Source organism: Poromitra crassiceps (genome assembly GCF_964638095.1).
Source record: "Poromitra crassiceps genome assembly, contig: HAP1_SCAFFOLD_317, whole genome shotgun sequence".
In the NCBI taxonomy this organism is placed as follows: Eukaryota; Metazoa; Chordata; class Actinopteri; order Beryciformes; family Melamphaidae; genus Poromitra; species Poromitra crassiceps.
The window spans coordinates 56,540-71,539 of record NW_028152085.1 but is presented as its reverse complement, the minus strand read 5'-3'; the positions used below and the strand labels follow the sequence as shown (position 1 = coordinate 71,539).

At 45.9% G+C, this 15,000-nt stretch overlaps 1 protein-coding gene across 3 annotated transcripts in view; it reads right to left on the bottom strand.

The window, feature by feature from the left end:
* The window catches only part of LOC310771036 (2-oxoglutarate dehydrogenase complex component E1-like), a gene marked incomplete at its 5' end in the record, with an annotated part of 36,296 nt that extends 23,093 nt beyond the window's left edge, over nt 1-13,203 (bottom strand). The window contains 4 exons of one of the 3 annotated variants that reach the window (XM_083663715.1): nt 442-486; nt 3,652-3,754; nt 7,224-7,412; nt 12,970-13,203. In XM_083663715.1, coding sequence (XP_083519841.1) covers nt 442-486; nt 3,652-3,754; nt 7,224-7,412; nt 12,970-13,203 — 571 coding nt within the window. Of the gene's footprint in view, nt 1-441; nt 487-3,651; nt 3,755-4,711; nt 4,806-7,223; nt 7,413-12,969 lie in introns of all 3 variants that reach the window. The other 2 variants (XM_083663717.1, XM_083663716.1) reach the window with 2 other exon arrangements.
* Nucleotides 13,204-15,000: the final 1,797 nt, after the last annotated feature.

Sequence of the window (15,000 nt, the reverse complement as noted above, 5' to 3'; positions counted from 1 at the left end):
CGTGTTTCATCCGGCCCCGGCGGCTAGAGGTCTTTCCCCTAGCGATAAGCCCGACTCCCGAGGCTACGTTACAGAGCCTGCTGTCTGATGACTTCACAGCGCTTCACAAGCGGTAGGACAAATTATTGTAAAATAAACAACAGGTATAAACTCTCTTTGCAGCACCTCAGTGTCTTGCTCGATATTGGAACTATGAAACATTGCATTGCCGCTACCAAATAAAATTCTAATAATAAATGTAGGCGTGTCTGCTGCCGGCTCAATGAACCAGATTTGGAACAGTAAATTCCCAGACGTTTGGTGGTTAGGTGGCGCTGTTGGCGCCGCTCACCAAACGTCTGGAAACCGAGACTAGTCAGACCCCACTAAGTGGGGAGTGAAGGGAGAAGAGGTGTAGTTTGTCACTAGTCTAGGAGCAGGGGTACGAGGGTCTTGTCCTACCTCCGGCAGCCAGATTACATAGACGCTCTTTATAGCCAGAGAAGTCTGGAGGCATGGAGAGACACAAACACACAGGGGTTAAGCATCGTAGAGCTTCTCTGGGCGTAATTTGGACTCCCATGCTGTGTGTTCAGAGCTCTCTGTGAACCTCGACGTCACCGGAACAAAAGGAGAACCCAGTGAAAGCTAACAATGCCACTATTCACTGTTTACAGGTCGTGACAATCACCTGGCTTTGACCTCAGAGGCCCTGCCTTTTCATTTGCCACGCAATGACAGTGTCCTCCACGCACAGAGAGTACATACATAACACACCACTCCATACACACACACACACACACACACACACACACACACACACACACACACACACACACACACACACACACACACACACACACCACTCCATACACACACACACACACACACACACACACACACACACACACACACACACACACACCACTCCATACACACACACACACACACACACACACACCACTCCATACACACACACACACACACACACACACACACACACACACACACGCGCGCGTGCACACACACGCACACGCGCGCACACACACACACACACACACACACACACACACACACACACACACATACGCATCCACATGCACGCACACACCCCTTCCTATTTGTTCTAACAAAACTGTGATGAGAATAGTGCATGGGGCCTTCAGTGCATTTGCTGTCCATGGCTAGCTAAGCTAACACAGCTAGCTAACACAGGGGATATTATGCAGGAATCCTGAAGTTAAATTCAATACCTTTTAAGAGCTTTTTGAGACTTTTTCAAGATCTCAATGCCACTTTCGTCACATCGGCGATGTAAATCACAAGTTTCATCACGATACAATATTATATTGATTATTTTGGACGATACGATATTTGCTGATTACAAAGTCTGCCACGATACGATATCGATTCACAATTCAGGAGTCTGTGATCGATGTGGGACGATATCATTATGCTCATTTAACACCATCAGCAGCACATTAGCTACAAAATGTAATACCTCTCAAATGGCAATTGAGACTTTTTAATACTTTTTAATAGGGGTGTCAAAAATAATCGATTATAAGATGCATCGCGATGCGGACGTGCACGATTCTGCATCGATTCACAAATGTCAAAAATCGATTTTTTTATTTTATTTTTTATAATCAAATCAAATATAATGGAAATACATGCAGTTGTTTATTTTAATTATGGATCATAATAGAATGCAATTCCAAATGCACTTTTATTTTAAAAGTAGCCACACAGTGAGAAAAAATAAATCATGTATTGCGGAAAAAAGTGATGCATCGATTTAAGATGCATCGAGATGCATCGATAATCGTAATCGAATCGAATCGTAGCCCTCTGAATCGTAATCGAATCGAATCGTGAGGCCAGTGAAGATTCACAGCCCTACTTTTTAAGGGCCTTAATTTTCCCTAAATTGATGTATCAACATTTACTTTTCAAGACCCCGCGGATACCCTGTAACACAGTGGGGCACTGAAGCGATGCACTATACATACATTTCCAGAACAGAAAACTATGAATGACAGAGTTAACACAATAGTAGACCATATAACTGTTAGCCTTATCTGAATAAAACGTCCTGGACTATTTCATCAAGTGCTTAATTTGTGAAGGGACAGTAGGCGGTGTGTTATCACATCAAATTGCAACAGAGATAAGCTGTTCTTATGTGGCACAAATAACTCACGTGCAGAATACAATGTGCCCTCTGACTCGGAGGTGCGCATCATGACTATCTCTCCATCTCTATATCTACAACGCTTGTGAAGCTAACAACCATAATTATTACACTGCTTTGTTAAAATCTCGATTCTGATTGGTCAATTACAGCATTATACGGTGTGTTACTTCTGTATAGCAGACTGCTACTATGCACGCAGTTCTGATCACACACTCCAGAGGACCTGGATCATATCAATCCGCAGAAAGGAATCTGGTCAATTCTGCCGTTTTAATAATCAAATTGAGAACGGGAGCGCCTCTCCTAGTTGCCTACTGATCTCTTTAGTAAGTAGCTATGTAATAAGCAGGATAATGTACAGCTAGCCGCTCATCATTATTGCTAAATGATGCTTTCAGGGTGATGTACTGTACGACTCCTCAGCTTCACGTCGGGGTCCTGATCACCCGGTCATGGTTCATTTGGCAATAGAGTACTGTACCGCAGGAATGAGTCTGGAAGACCTGGACGCTAACACTTCCAGCTCATACGTATAAAAGTGAATGGGATTTTTGTATGGGTGGAAAACGCTTCAAAAGTCATAAAAGTGGTACTCATTTGTGAAGATGATCTTGCTGAACACAAACGTTGCTGTTTCATAAACGTTTGTTAACCACAGACCTTATTTCATGCATTTACCGAAATCCCCATAGAGACACTGCATGAAATAGGCCACGCCCATCACGGGGGAAAGGCTCCGTTCATTTCCACACACCAGCGTCATTTTCCTTGAATTAAACATAGCTAAAAGCTGTTGTGTGCTGGGCTGCGCAGACAACAAATGTAAAAAATCGCCAGTTAAAGTTTTTTTGTACTCCTGAGCAAAACAAGGAAGCCATTTGCGAATTGGTGAGAAGAAAAATGTGGATCTAGCTGTCAAGGAAGTAAGTTGGAGTGCTCATCTTCCGTATATACGATCTTTTTGTGCAACACGCAACCATGCACGCGACATAGGAGAACGCCAGGATTGGAGGGGGGGTTTCTGTTTCCCCCCGTTTTGGGCGTGGCTTCTGAATGATGACACGTTACGCAGTGTCTCTATACAAAAATCACATTGTGTTAAATTTCATCCTCCAGTAGCGCAGGGACTTCTGGGTAAGCCTACAAAAATATGTCATACCTGCGGTCTATAATGACTGTCTCGCTTTACATGACTGTATCCATTACCTAACCTAACGCATATCGCCTTATCTTGTCTCCCTTACGTATGGATGAACAAAGAACAATGAGTTGTTGTATGTACTGATTAGAACTTTACACATAACACATAGTCAGTGAGAGAACACACTGTGCAACACATGCCACAAACAGTGTAGAAAATGTTGAAAATTAGAGGAGAAGTGACCCGTAGTAGAAGAAGAAGGTTATGAGAGTAGTTAAAAGAAATGAAAGATTTTTGACGCTCTTGTTCTCCTCCTTGCCTCTCCTCTCCTCACCCGGTCTGTGGTGGGAGGTGATGAGGTCTGAAGGCGTGGGCTCCTCCAGGTCGGCAGCCGTGATGCCCAGTGGGTCCAGCTGAGCCACGTGGTGACCCCGGATCTACAGTCCAAGGACGGGCCGCATGGGGGTAAACAAAAAGGTAGCGGGAGACCAATGGCGGAGGGGAGATCACTCAGGGAGGTGGGGGATGAGCGGGCAGGAGGGGAGATCACTCAGGGAGGTGGGGGATGAGCGGGCAGGAGGGGAGATCACTCAGGGAGGTGGGGGATGAGCGGGCAGGAGGGGAGATCACTCAGGGAGGTGGGGGATGAGCGGGCAGGAGGGGAGATCACTCAGGGAGGTGGGGGATGAGCGGGCAGGAGGGGAGATCACTCAGGGAGGTGGGGGATGAGCGGGCAGGAGGGGAGATCACTCAGGGAGGTGGGGGATGAGCGGGCAGGAGGGGAGATCACTCAGGGAGGTGGGGGATGAGCGGGCAGGAGGGGAGATCACTCAGGGAGGTGGGGGATGAGAGGGGAGATCACTCAGGGAGGTGGGGGATGAGCGGGCAGGAGGGGAGATCACTCAGGGAGGTGGGGGATGAGCGGGCAGGAGGGGAGATCACTCAGGGAGGTGGGGGATGAGCGGGCAGGAGGGGAGATCACTCAGGGAGGTGGGGGATGAGCGGGCAGGAGGGGAGATCACTCAGGGAGGTGGGGGATGAGCGGGCAGGAGGGGAGATCACTCAGGGAGGTGGGGGATGAGCGGGCAGGAGGGGAGATCACTCAGGGAGGTGGGGGATGAGCGGGCAGGAGGGGAGATCACTCAGGGAGGTGGGGGATGAGCGGGCAGGAGGGGAGATCACTCAGGGAGGTGGGGGATGAGCGGGCATGCAAGTAATAAGAATCAAGGAGTAAGAAATAAATCCAGCATAACAGAGCAGAGTGGAATAAACCAAAGAGGGCAAGTGTATGAGGACAAAAAGGTGGTAAAAACAAAGAATGATAGGAGGAAGGAAGGACAGGGGCGGAGAGAAAAAAGAGGAATAAACATGTCAGCAGGGTCATATTTTCTCACCAACATTCTGGAAACCAACGGTACATGGGGCATCATCAAAGTCTACACAGCTGATGTCCAGGGGGTCCAACTTGGCTATGTGATGCCCTCGGACCTAAAGCACAGGGCAATAATACAGCGCAGTGTGTGTGTGTGAATGTCAACACAACTTATACCAAAACCACAGAAGAAGTCCATTTCCAGTGACACGGTTCATTTGAAAAACGATTTCCCTGCCTACCAACACGAGGGGTCGCAGGTTCGAGTCCCTGTGTTCCCTCCGACTCTATTGGCCGCGTCTGCGGGTGGGAAGCCGGATTAGGGGTATTTATGTGTCCTGGTGGTGCCTCCGCTGGTCGGTCAGGGCGCCTGCTCGGGGGGAACTGGGGGGGGGGGACAGCGAACCCCTCGCTGTCAGGTGAAAAGAAGCGGCTGGCGACTGCACATGTATCGGAGAGAGCATGTGCTAGTCCACGGCTCTCCTAGCTAGTATCAAAATTTGTGAGTTACTTTGCTACTGTACCTCGGTTTCTTCAGATCATATTAGTGACTTGAATTCAGAGATATCAGCAGAGTTCCGGGAAGCAGCAATGTCCTCCTGGGTTCATTGTTGTTCTATTAAGTCACACTACAGGTTCATCCAGTACAAGGTGATGCATAGACCACATACCTCAAAATCCAAACTGAACCACATCTTCTCGGCAGTGTCTCCTGAATGTGACAAGTGCGTCCCTAGCACATTCTACTCCTTTTGCCCTGTGTTACACAACTGCTGGACTGCTATTTCTGAGCGGTTCTCAAAAGCCTATGGCAGAGACATACAGCCCAACCACAACCTGGCCAACTTGGGATGCTGAAATAAAGTCAAAACTCCAGCAACACTTGTGGTATGAATAACAACTTTATCATTAGACCAACCGACGCGTTTGGGCTTGTGGCTTTCATCCGGCTCATCTTTGGATGCTTTGCAGAGAGTTTTGAGGTGCAACACGACATGCAGATGGCTCTGCACCTAGGGATGATGTTTTCCTTAGAAACTGATTCTCCTGAGCTGGAAGTGTGCCACTCTCCTGAGCTGGAAGTCTGTGCACAAACCCAAAACACAGAATAGATCCAAAAAAAAAGATGAAAGGGGAGCACATCCAGTTTTCAAAGTCAAGGAGGACTTTGAAAACTGAGATGTGCTGCTCCTTCATCTTTTTGGAACATGTTTTGGATTTTGGGTTTAGCACTCGACTGAGAAGCACATTGTTGAAGCACAACCTTCTTTTTCTACAGAGAATAGATCATTTGTATAATCATCATCTAATCATCATCATCACCATAATATAATAACAATAAGACGAAGAAGAAGAAGAAGAAGAAGAAGAAGAAGAAGAAGAAGAAGCAGAAGCAGAAGAAGAAGAAGAAGAAGCAGAAGCAGAAGAAGAAGAAGAAGCAGAAGAAGAAGAAGAAGAAGAAGAAGAATTGAAGAGGATTTTAAGCGCTAATGTTAGTGAAGGTGAGTGCGGCGCCAGTTTCGGAGCACCAGAGGGAGGATATTTCACTCGGCAGCTCGGGCATGGCACCTAAATCTGCGTTGCATTTTGGTCGGTGAGTACCGGTTGTAAAGGTACCAGTAGTGGTACGGTACCGGGTTTTGGTACCCAACCCTTCTTGAAAGACTATTTATGTTACCTTGTAAACAGTCTGGCAGCCTTTTTGTTTTGCTTGTTGTTGTTGTTGTTCTGTTTGTGTTCCACTTGATTATATCTTCTTTATATAAAGAGCCGCAGGGATGACGTATTTTTGTAGTCAGAACGCGGAAGTCCCGGACTTCCTGGTTCTTCACTGTTTCTGTCTATGGGATTTTTGAATGGGTTTTTGCCGCGATGCTTCAAATAAGGTCTCTGGGCAACGCAAGCTTAATCAAACGCGAACCAGTGTTCAGCCGGATAATCTTCACACATGACGACCACTTTCATGAGTTTTGAAGTTAATCCAGAACTACACACAGTGTCGCATAGGCTTCCTCGTCACGTCAGCACTCAACCTGGACTGTTGTTGATGTGTGCGCTGCTGTGCACTGATTACCCCGGGCTGAACGGGCTGAACCAGGTGAGGAAAGAGAATTTCCGTGTTCGTCCTTTGAAGTGATGACGTTATTGACGTATAATATCCCCGTCGACTCAACAGTGTAGTCTCATTTAGCCGTTTGCTAGCTAGCTGCCCTTTTAACGGCACGTAAAAGCTTCAAAACTCATAAAAGTGGTCCTCATGTGTGAAGATGATATTACTAAACACTGGTTCGCGTTTGATTAAGCTTGCGTTGCCCAGAGACCTTATTAGAAGCATCGCGCTAAAAACCCATTCAAAAATCCCATAGGCGAAAACAGTGAAGAACCAGGAGTGTTAGCATCGATGATTTCCGTACTCGTTCCTGCGGCTCTCTATTGATGTAATTTCAATATATTTGCCATTGTAAAATTTTAAACTGTAAATAAATCCTTTTAGTTTAGTTTTTGATGACTGTAGCAGCACGTGTGTAATCTACCTGGTATGCTCGTATGAGGGACTGCACTGCGAGATGATCCTCCACCAGCTTCTCCACATTGGGCTGAGCCCCCACCAGCGCCCGGGCATCGGCCAGCGCCTGAGCGCTCCCACCCAGGGGTGGAGGGCTCTGGTAGGCTGCACCCGGCGGAGCCCCGGCGTTAGCGTTACGGAAGAAAATGTCCCAGGACTGCAGGGAGAAGAGAGAGGGAGGACATGGGAGAGCAGAGAGGATGAGGGGATGACTCAATGACATTTTGCATCATCTGCTTTGCCATTCTAAGAAGTAGGGCTGGGCGACATGGTTGAAATCAATATCACCAAAATCATAACGTAAGGGTTTTTCTGTATATCAATATATCGATTACCTGAATGGTAATGCTAGCTGTGATGTCAAAACAGAAATATTCAAATAATATTCCTACAACACCTCATTGTATTCGTTTTTAAGTAAAGATTTGCTTGTCATCATCAATGTAGAGTAGACAGCAAAAATGTGTGTCACGATATTAAAATAATTATAATAATAATGTCCATACATCATCACGATATGATTCCACTCATAGGCCCTACTAAGAAGCTATTTTCCCACACGGAGCAATACGAGCTGACACAGAAGCAGGATTTGATTTATGGGTTTGATTAACACACTTTAGAACACGGCTCTCTCGAATACTCGATTCTGATTGGTCAATCAACAATATTCACCGGTCATTATTTCTCGACAACCGACCGCTGCTCTGCCACACCTGGATTAATCAGTTGGTAAGAGCATTTTGTCCGCAGACGCTACTAATTAGGCCAACCAGTTGCAGCTGTGGTGTCTTGTGTGCCAATTACGAATGAAACCGCTTTGTGTTGAAAACGCTATTAAAAAATCTATTTGAATAATTATTTTTGTCAGATTATTGAATGATTTAGTTGTAGGCCGTGTTCTAAGCGGGATAATGTATACTGAGCCGGTGATTACTGGAAATAATGACCTTCAGGTGAATATTAAGCCCTCCGCTGCGCGTCGGGCTAAATCATTCACCTGTCGGTCATTATTTCCACAGTAATCACCGGCTCAGTATACATTATCCCTTACGTATTTCACAAGCATGGTAACAATGTTTTTGTAAGCTGCTAACACACTTTTTAAAATCACCACACCCTTGTCAAAGAAACATTGTGTCACACCGGATCAACTGAACAGGCACAACAAACATGCACGCATGAACGCAGTCACACACCTGCCTTAGGCTTGACCTTGCATCTACCTTACTAACCAGAGAGAAAGCTCATAGGCTTATTGCAGTGAGAGGCTTTACAGATCAATTCTGTGGCAGTACAGAGCGGAAGGACAAGCCTACGTCACATGGTGCCTCTGCAGAGGATAGGGGCTTACAGGTGGCATCGTGTAGGTTTGAGTAGGGCACCGTAAGACATTAGGCTGGTTTGAGTTGACTGCCGCCTCGCCTGGAAAGCAGACGAGAGCAGCCAAGCGCAGTCAGGCGAGGCATCAACAAGTCAAACACGCCCGACAGCACACTCACTGCTGCTTTTCTTCTTCTACAGTTTTGTATAACAGCGGTTTGTAAACAAATTAAAACATGCGTTAGCGCCACCCATACTCACTGCTCAAATGACCCAGCCCTTCAGATTACGTATTTTTTTATTTGAATGTAGGCATTACAGGTGGTATTTATGTAAAATATGGCGTGACAGCTTGGAATAGATATAAAATTGAAGTTTCTACACTTCGCTGTGGGTTTGTGATGCACCCGTGTTGAACCAATGGGCGCTCAGCTTGATGCGTTTCTCGTCTTCCTCTGTCATCCGCAGTCGGGCGCAGTTGGGGGGGAGCGACTGCGGCGCCTCGCTCCAAATCTGCGCCCGCCTCGCTCTCACGAGAGTCCCGTGGCTCACACATGCCATCGGGCAGGCGGAGCAAGTCGGACGACTTTTCTAACCATCATGCAACGGGGCAAGCAAGGCGCTGGTGGAATCTGCGCAGAACTTGCTCATCTCAAACGAGCCTATTAACACCTGGCTGCACAATAAGGCAGCTCATTACCAACAGACAGTGGCTGGAGGGAGTCTGCTGTTAGAGACAGATGGTCAGAGAGACAGAGGGACTGATGTGCTCCAGCTCTCTACATATTTTCATAGTCCTCCTCACCTCACATGAACCTCCTGTGGGCGGAGGAGATTGTCAGAATTGTTAGAATTCAAAGCATCCCACACAGTTGGCACTCCAGCGGTAATGGTGACAATAATGAACGATGTGTGAGGCCTTTGGTGGGATGAGGCTACGGACAGTCAGGCCAATATGTTGATGCAAGTGAAGTGAAGGACCTTTAAGATGGTGTGTTAATAACATCGACGACGACGACGACGACGACGAAGCAACAAAAGATTATTATTCTGCAACTAGCCCATAATGGCTTAGTAGTTGCAGAATATGGTCATGCAGAATAATGCATTAATAAGTGCTTTATTAACTAATAAACAGCCAATATGCTACTAATATGCATGCTAATAAGCAACTACTTAAGGGTCAATGTGAACCTTAATATAAATTGTAATGTCTGAAATGCCTTTGTTCAGTGCTTATAAAACTGAAATGCTCAGATCCTAAGCAGCAAAGGCAGAAGCTATCAACCCTTTCAGTTAATCTCATTTGCCCTACAGTTAGCACCAACAGCGTCTTCCAGTGTGAAGTAAGACAGTGGTTCCCAAAGTGGGGGTCGGGGGCCCTCGGGGGGTCGCGGGACACCACTGGGTGGGTCGCAAGATGATTTCCAGAATGTGTGAAATCGGCCTAAAGAATATAATAAGAACTACAAAATGTGTGAAATAACATTTAAAAGCTATTAAAAAGAGCACATTTTTAACCATAATTGTTTGTTGTGTTTACCAAATTCTCATGTGCACACCAACGTTTGTATGCTTCAACCACCCCCGGGGACAGTGGGGCCCACCAGCCTCTGGCACCGTTATTTTGGGGGTCGGGGGCTGAAAAGTTTGGGAACCCTTGAAGTAAGAGACAGCTGGTTAAACTCCAATTTCAAAGTAGCTTCCTCATCGCTGACCTAAGGGCTAATGTACACCGCCTCCGGAACAGATGCGGTACGGCTCCGGTACGGCTGCGAACAGACCCACACTCATGTCATCTGTCACACGTATGCGGGCTCCGACAAAAATAGAACGGGTGCGTAATTTGTCCGTACCGCATGTATCGCCCATCAATTAACATGTATCGCCCATCAATTAACAGGGGCGACAGGCGATCCGGCAGTTTTGCCGGATCCGCAACGCAGCCGTAACGTATCTGGCCTGTTCCACCTACAATACCAGCCATTCCTTCCCCTCTGCTGTCATTTACCGCCGTACCTTGTGCTCTGCTGCTCCCTCCAGAATCCAAGCAGATCAGTACCAAGATTCTTCAGATCAAGTGACTTGACTTGACTGGAAGTGACTTGAATTCAGAGGGATCAGCAGAGTTCTGGCAAGAGGCAATGTAGTTCATTGTTGTTCTATTGAAGTCACGCGGCGGCGACGCTACAGGTTAATCCAGTACGAGGTGATGCATAGACCGCATGACTCAAAACCAAAACCCAACCACATGTCCCCATCAGTGTCCCCTGAACCACATGTCCCCATCAGTGTCCCCTGAACCACATGTCCCCATCAGTGTCCCCTGAACCACATGTCCCCATCAGTGTCCCCTGAACCACATGTCCCCATCAGTGTCCCCTGAATGTGACACATGTTGCTCTGCGGATGGATTTCGAGCACATCTTTTCTGGTTTTGCCCTGTCACTACTGGCACTGTTCCATACCATTCCATACCGGCCATTCCTTTCCCCCTGCTCCTCGCCCCGTCAGTTACCGGTACTGTCCGCTCTGCTGCTTCCTACTGTGGTGTTGCTCATGGACTCTCCTACCCCCCCCCCCCCACACACCCAGACACACACACACACACACACTCGATACACAGTATCGATTGTGCCTATTTGCGTAGCCCTTACCGCCTTGAGTTTTGAACGGACATCTAACTGTTGAGAAGTCGTCTTTACAGTCCATCATAAAGAAGGAGACACAGCAGTCAGGACCAGTGTTGGGCAAGTTACTTTCAAAACGTAATATACTACATATTACTAGTTACTTTCATTTGACAGTAATAAGTTACTTTACAATATTACTGTCTGTGTAGAGTAACTCATTGGTTATTGCACTACTTACTTTTGCATTACTTTCACCAAAACAACTGCAGTAGCAGAATGACATCGCCGCCCCGGAACCATCCCGAAAAATAATTTATACCGTCTTAAGTCAGTGTAAAATTCTAAATGTTATCTTTTTCCTTTGTTATTCTCATCTATAGTGGTTATTTGCATAAAAAGAGACAATTTGATTAGGAAATGATATCAATATGATAAATATGTGCTTTGATAAAAAAAATGTGTAACTCAATTTGTAACTTGTGTTACTTGACAAAGTAACTGGTATAATTATTACTGAAATCCTATTGTAATAAGTTATATTACTGAGTTACTGCTAAAAGTAATATATTACATGTAATATATTACTTTTGTAATGTAATATATAATGTAATATATAATTGCCACAACGATGCTCCGTAGCTTTAACGCAGGGGTGCCCAAACTGTTTTAGGATAAGAGCTACTTACAAAAAGTACATCTAGTCGTGAGCTACCTACCGTACTTCTTTTCCCCTTGTCCCCCAAGAACATATTTAGCACATTTTAACAGTATTATATTATTTATTTAACATAATTTAAAAATGTTATAATGTTAAATACTGTAGATATTGAGTTAGCTATACTATACATGAGTTGGTTTTAGCTACTTATTGATGGCCCGAGATCTACCGGTAGATCACGATCTACCTATTGGGCACCCCTGCTTTAACCCATTGATACCTGATGAAGCATTTGTGTGCGTATCCCTTTAAGACCGCGAACCACGTTACGGGGTTCGCGGTCTTAAAGGGATACGCACACAAATGAGGGATATACACACAAATGCTGCATCAGGTATCAATGGGTTAAGGTAACGACTGAAATAAGCCAGTACCAAATAGTATCTAAACTTCTCCAGCAGTCAAACGATACCTGCATTTCCATCCTTTTACAGCTCTAGGAAAAATGAAAGTATTTGTATGGTTTTGCTCGCAGCCAATCAGCACAAGTATTCTTCAATTGAATGTGACGTGTGATTGGCCCAATGCTGCAGCAGTTACAACCCATACAGTCTGTGGTGGTGAAGTCGAGCGCGGTCTATGTGACGGCGTTGGCAGTTCAGCGTGCCGAGATGCCACCAAAAACCTCAAAAGGTAAACAACAAAAAAAGTTACAAAAAATCTAATGAAGTATGGTACTCTATTGGTATCGGTATCACTTTAAGGGTACTAGTATTGGTACGGGTATCGTAATTTTTTTAAACGATACGATACCCAGCCCTAACAGTGGCACACATGCAGTGCAACAACACAGCCAGGTGAGGCTCAGGATTGGGTCGATTTCTGAGACAGCACTGCAGGTGTCCCAGAATCTGTGGAGCCTGAGGGCAAACTGAAGCAGAGTGTCTAACTTTTGCTCTCAAAAACACAAATCAAACAAACATCTCACACACACACACACACACACACACACACACACGCACACACGCACACACACACACACACACACACACACACACACACACACACACACACACACACGCACGCACACACACTCTTACCTTGTGCACATTCCTGGGGTTCTCCAGCCATGCATAGTACATCTCCTCCACATAGTTGGAGCTGGTCCCGTTCAGAAAGGGTTCGGCAGCCACAGAGGCACTGAGGCGCCTCGCGGGCTGAAACGTCCTAAGGGCCCCGTCGCCCGCCATGGCCCGCGGCAGTGAGGGGCCCTGGGCAGTCTGTGCGGCCGCGAGGGGCCGTAGCCTCGCAACCGTAGTCCTTAACCGGTGCATGTCTGCAGGTCAGCTCCTCTTCCTCTCCACTCTGGGAAGGAGAAGGCAGCAGTAATGTCCCGGGGACAAGGAGGCCCTGCCTGTGGGCTCCTCAGTAGCTCCTCCTGTCTGCCTGGTGCGCTGAAGCCTGCTGCTCCTCCACCTGTGCACCTCGTCCTCACCGGCCGAGCTCTTGACACTAAAGTCTGTAGGTACAAAGTGCAAACATGATAACGGTCAGACACACTGATGTCCACATCTCCACATTGAACTGTTCAGTGCTGCTGTAACATTAGCTCAGTGCACAAGCTTCCCAGATCAGATGATAAACCTGAGGAGAGGACAGCTCTACATCCTAAATATAGACCACCACTGAAGACTGTGGCTCTTTGGAAAGGTCTCTTAACCATAAAATCTGGGTACGCAATGTTACCCCCACTCCACACACCCCCAGATAGGTGTATGTGCCCTGCAAAAGCACATACAAATATGGTAAATGTGACTCACTGTGAATGGCAACGTGATAAATAAAACGAATACTGAAACTAATAAAAACGAAACTAAAACTAAAAAATAAATAAACAATTAAAAAAAAAAAAAAACTAAATGAGCAAAACCCACTAACTGAACTGGATTGAAAACACAAATTAAAAACCAAATAAAAATCAAAACAACAGAAGAAATACAAAACTATAACCTGAGTAGTAGCCTATAAGCCCTTTTCACAGCAACCGAGATCCCGCTGGCAGTGGGACACCTAAATGGAAAAGAACCATAATAATGGTATTGGTACAGTTACTTTACTTCCTGCTTTACCACCAAACGGTTGCTGTGAAATATACAGTTCTAACATTGCATCAGGTTAAAAAAATATAGACGAAACTAATTGAGTGAGACTCTTAGCTTACTGTATGTGCCCAGCAAAAGCACATAAGCTACATGATAGTGAATGTGAGTATGGCAAAACTATACAAAATGCTGGTGCCGAAGTGACGCGTGTGACTGTCCTAGTTCCTCTCTCTCTCTCTCTCTCTCTCTCTCTCTCTCTCATCTATGCTAAACAGCTCAAACTACAGAGTAGGCTAACTCCAGGATTAACGCTATATAGCTCGGTTACCTTCTCCGCAGACTTGTCGGGCTTGCCAGCTTGTTTGAGCCGCTTGTGCTGTAGTTGTCGGACAGAAGCGCACCGTGTGCTCAGTGGCGTGCCTGACCAAGTTGGTGCCCTAGGCAAGAATTTTTGCTGGTGCCCCCCCCCTCCCCCCTCCCCCAAAGAAAATATAATAAAAATTATATCGCAGCTAATCCAGCACTGCAGTGCAGGCTCAGAATCGCCCTTCCCCAGTGGCGCTGGAAGTACTTTTAGGTAGGGGGTGCTGTAAGGAAGGGTCCCTCGGTGCTGCCCGCGAGGGCAGCGGCGAAGAAAATTTTACGTTTTTTGGACTTTCATCCATATTTAGAAGAATATTTAATTTTAAATTAACAATCGGATTATACTGTTGTGATGTCATTATTCAGTATCTTCTCCTTTTATCACTCACTTTCATGTAAGCACCTGCTCTCCCTTTAGTCGTTTTACACTACAACAGACAGAAACACAGGCATAAACACTGAACTTATTATTATTATTATTATTATGGAAAACCAGATTATGATGAAAATCAAACACTTTTGAAGAGAGAGCGTATGAAATAAGATTAGAGCTGGGAAGCACAAACTGTTTTTTAATGCATCTTGTTGGTGGTATAAACACAAGACAGCCAAATCCAACAATTTCAAAAATCCATTTCTTGCCACCAGGGGGTGCTGCAGCACCCT